General features: G+C 36.7%; 1 protein-coding gene across 1 annotated transcript; it reads left to right on the top strand.

The window, feature by feature from the left end:
• The first annotated feature begins 833 nt into the window (after positions 1-833).
• LOC133794413 (uncharacterized) lies at positions 834-2,114 on the top strand. Its single transcript, XM_062231639.1, has 5 exons — positions 834-1,099; positions 1,182-1,352; positions 1,430-1,534; positions 1,627-1,795; positions 1,875-2,114. Exons 1-4 carry the CDS (start codon positions 873-875, stop codon positions 1,778-1,780), a joined length of 657 nt encoding a protein of 218 aa, XP_062087623.1. The 5' UTR covers positions 834-872; the 3' UTR covers positions 1,781-1,795; positions 1,875-2,114.
• The last annotated feature ends 2,354 nt before the right edge of the window (positions 2,115-4,468 follow it).

Genomic DNA, 4,468 nt, shown 5'->3' on the forward strand with positions numbered 1-4,468 from the left:
GTTGCTTGTTCATCGCATCTGATCATTACTTATGATCATGAACAGGTAACTTTTAGTGTGCTGTAAAAAATTTCATCTTGAAAGATCCATAAATATTTAATTTCATGGAGAGAGAGAGAGAGAGTAAATTGTGTAATAGATGGTGATTTTGACAAAGAAATATATGGTGTGGTACTGGTGAGGAGCCATGTGCCAAAGGAATTGACATAGCATACTTAATTAGTCTCTTAAATTATATATTTACATTATTGGTTTTGGTTGAAATACAACCTATAAATTGCAAGTGCTGCTGCAGATAGATAATAAAATAGTGTGTTAGAAACTTCTCTTTTGCGATATTTTCAAAATGTCTTTCTCATTATATACATACCCCATATATATGTATTATTACAAGTATAATATTAATATCTATAATTCTTTCCCATGGCATTGACAATGGATAAATATAAATATAATACGTTTAATTCTGTGATAAATTGGCTTTTATTTTTATTTTCTTAATGACCATTTCTTGGTCTTGCCGTGGTTATGCCTCCCATGTACAACCATATATGTTCACACTCCTAAATTCTTACATTTTTTAATACATTTGTTCTCACCTACTACAACTAAAAGAATTATAGCCCTCCATGAAGAATATTATATATATATACATGTATATATGAAAGGAAGAGATCAATTTTGGACGGCCATTTGCATTGATAATAAATTGAATGTATTTTGTGATTTTTTTATCTAACTTTTCTATGTTAATTGTGAAGGAACCCAAGAGACTAAAGAGAAAGAGGATTTCAGCAGCTTGTCTGCCAACACAAGACCTGAAACATCCTCCACAACATCTTCCCACTACTCAAGAAGAGGCAGGATCAAGTATGGCTAGTAAGTCGCCAATTATCTTCAAGGTTCCCACTGGACTTCCCATGTTTTTGAAGATACTTCTGGGTTCAGTTAAGTACGTAGAACCAGGATTCATGATTGACATTCTTATGGAGACCAATATTATGGGCGAACAATATACCTTATATATCTCACATGAGGATATAGTACACTTTGGACTTATGGAAGAAATCGGCGCGTCTTGCATTTCATTCTATATCAGGTAAATTTTAAATTAATAAACATTATATATTTTAGTTTCTTTTTAAGTATAACTATAATATCATTAACTTTTATGTATGTAGTATAATATATTCCGAGTTGTGCGATAGAGAGATATCACACTTTTTTGGTTTCATTGAGCCATCGTGGTCATCGAGAATTGGGACAAATATGGATAATCGGGCTGAAATTATCTCAGAGCGTATCAATAACACAGTAATGGATCAAACTTGGTTAATGCCATACCATTTCTTGTAAGTAAAATTTTCATTTAATATTAATTTTATTTATAACTTATGATGTTTATTTTAATAACTTTGTTTAAATGTAGGCGTCACTGGATGTTAGTGATCATTGATCCAGATGACCATACATGTTACTATCTTGATCCACTTAGAAAATCTCCTCCAAATGATTTGAAGAACCTTATGAACAAGTAATACATTTGAAACTCATTTTAGAATATAATATGGTTATTTGATATGGAAATAAAAAATTAATATGCTCTTCATATTGATGTATATATAGTGTCTCTTCACACATTAAGCGAAAGACAGGAAGGAATGAAAAAAATTACAAGTGGAAAAAAGTCAATTGCCCTCGTCAAACATCGTCAGTAGAGTGCGGCTTTTATATCATAAGGATGATGAAGGACTATTGCTTGAATGAGACACCAATGTGATGGCTAACTAGTAATGTAAGTGTATTTATTATTATTGAACTACAATTCTATTGGATTTAATTTCTGACTTAGTTTTTTATTTTGTGTTTTGTAGTGTGGTGGAAAGAATACATATACACTTGGTGAAATTAATGAAACTCGAAATGAATGGGCAGCCAAGCTTCTTGAGCGGATGAGTCATAGCTAGAGTAACTTTTGAAATCAGATTTAAAAAATATACTAATTGTAGTATTTAGTTAGTACTTACATAGTTATTCTAAGTGTATATTTTGATATTGTAATTTTTAGATTTGGAACATACTGAGTTCTATTGATTTTGTCTGCCTATTGATTATGTCTAAACTATGTTGTAATTACACAGGAAATTATGAAAGAATATAGTGGTTGAAAATAGAGAAATGAAAAAATTCTCATATTCTACATGGGACGTCAGTCTCCACGAACCTGTCGTCTTATGTATTGCAGGGGACAATGCTTGCACATAAATTGTCATCTCATGTACTACAGGAAGATGACGCTTTAGTAGGAACTGTCGTCTCATTTATTACAGTGGATGACGCTTGCACAGAAATTGTCGTCTCATGTACCACAAGAGACAACGTTTGTATAGGAACCATCATCTCATGTACGACAAGAGATGACACTTTTATTTCAACTGTCGTTTTATGCTTTAGATGGTATGACATTGCATGGGATGACGATATTAGAACTGACGTATGAGAGTTCATACGACGGTTTAAAACCATCGTCCCATGTCAATTTTGTAGTAGTGCATGGCCATCTCTAAATTGTGGCTGACTACAGCGTGACCGGCTATTCACGCTATTTCCTCCTCGAGCTGGCATTTCTCGAGCATCAGGGGGAGGCCTGCACTAGTCGTTTGGTCCCCGTGCATTGTTATGCCATGGGGGGCCCCTGACCGCAAAGCTTGACTCGATGTTCCTTCTGTTGGCAGAAGGACGCTGTCCCCTGCTCGGTAGATTTGGCTCTTCATCCCCTGGGCGTCTAAGGCTACGCGGTGGCTGCCTGGCCCTATTCTGCCTTGGGCGCTGGGGATTGCCTCGACCAGCCTAAGATGGAGGCTGCTGCTAAGGATCCCTAGTTGGGACATCATCCTGAGCCATAGGCAGCTGCTTTGGCCTTTGAGGGCTTACTAGCTGGAGCGGAGGGCTAGGATTGGGACCTCTTTGAGGCGACGCATTCGGCGGATGATCTTGCTGAGAGGATGGCGCAGCCTGACTCCGAGCCAATTGGATGGCTGCTTTGAGAGTGACCATGGCATCCCTCTGCTGATGGTCCATGTCTGCCTGCCGCTCACTCAGCTCCTAGCACTGGCATTCAATTTCCTTCTGCTGCACTGCCATTGTCTCTGCAGCATTCTCCTGATTGGCCCTCAGATTAGCCAACTCGTCCTCCAACACTCCTAGTGTTGCCCTCAGTGTTTCAGAATCTAACTCCTCCTCTTCAAACACCAAATGTGGTTCATTCTCAGCTACATTTGGGGGAGGAGGTTGGGATGATGCAGGGCCAGCGTTCTGTCCAGCCTTCTTGGATTCTTCGCCATTAGATTTTCTTAAAGTTTTTTTATCAATCTCTCAATGAAAGCACCAGAATGTTGACCCTTGATTTGGCCAACGACGCTGAGTCAAATCTACGACAGGAAATGAAACGACAATTAAGAGTTTAATATAATGGAAAAGAAGAAAACACCAACAATTTATAGTGGTTTGGCCCCAAAGAACGGTAATGACTTACGTCCACTTAGTGTTATTATTAATATTGAGTCTCAAATCTCTGATCAAAGAACTATGGCTCTTGAGTTTCACAAAATTTGGGAGAATTACAATAAGACGATGGATAATCGCACTATAGGCTCTCTCTCTCTCAATATTCAGGAAAAAGGTTCCAAGATCAAAAGTCCCCTCCTTGAGCTATTTCATGCATATTTATAGGCTCAAGGGGGGTTACATGGGCCATTGGGCCTTAACTCTCATTAATATCCTTGTATCAAGGTAATAAAGATGAAATAATAAATATAATTATTACAAGATCATAATCTTATAAGGAAATAAACCGAATCATATGACCAGCCTGGTCATACCTAATAGTCAATCTTAATGGAGCAATGTGCATCTGGTCGATAACCGAACAACACCTTTTCACTTCAACTCTGCCACGTCATCAACAACCGTTTTTGGGTAAACAATAGTTTTGAAATTTTCTTTCATAATTTTTATGTTTATGTTGTAGTTTTCTTTTATAATCAATCTTTTGTTAGCCAATTAGAAATAGGAAATTAATTATTGATATTAGTAATTCAATCTCTGTGAGATGATACTCGTACTTATTGAATTATTACCGGATTGTGACTATACATACTTGCGTATCATAATTATTGCAACAATAGACCCACGAATAGGCAAGGATAGATTAGAGCTCCAAGCCTTGGATAAACTAAAGAAGATAATACTAGATCAAAAAATTACTTCCGGGGTTGTATAGATTGGTAAGAATCTCGACGTGGAAAAAAGAATAAATCTAGTCAAGTTTTTGAAGAAAAACCTAGAAGTCTTCGCATGATCATATTTTAATATGGTTGGAATTAGTCCTAAGGTTATCATGCATAGCCTGAGCCTGGATAGGAATATATCAACCAAACAACAAATGCGAAGAATACTTAGAAAAGAC

Source organism: Humulus lupulus, chromosome 8 (genome assembly GCF_963169125.1).
Source record: "Humulus lupulus chromosome 8, drHumLupu1.1, whole genome shotgun sequence".
Lineage (NCBI taxonomy): Eukaryota > Viridiplantae > Streptophyta > Magnoliopsida > Rosales > Cannabaceae > Humulus > Humulus lupulus.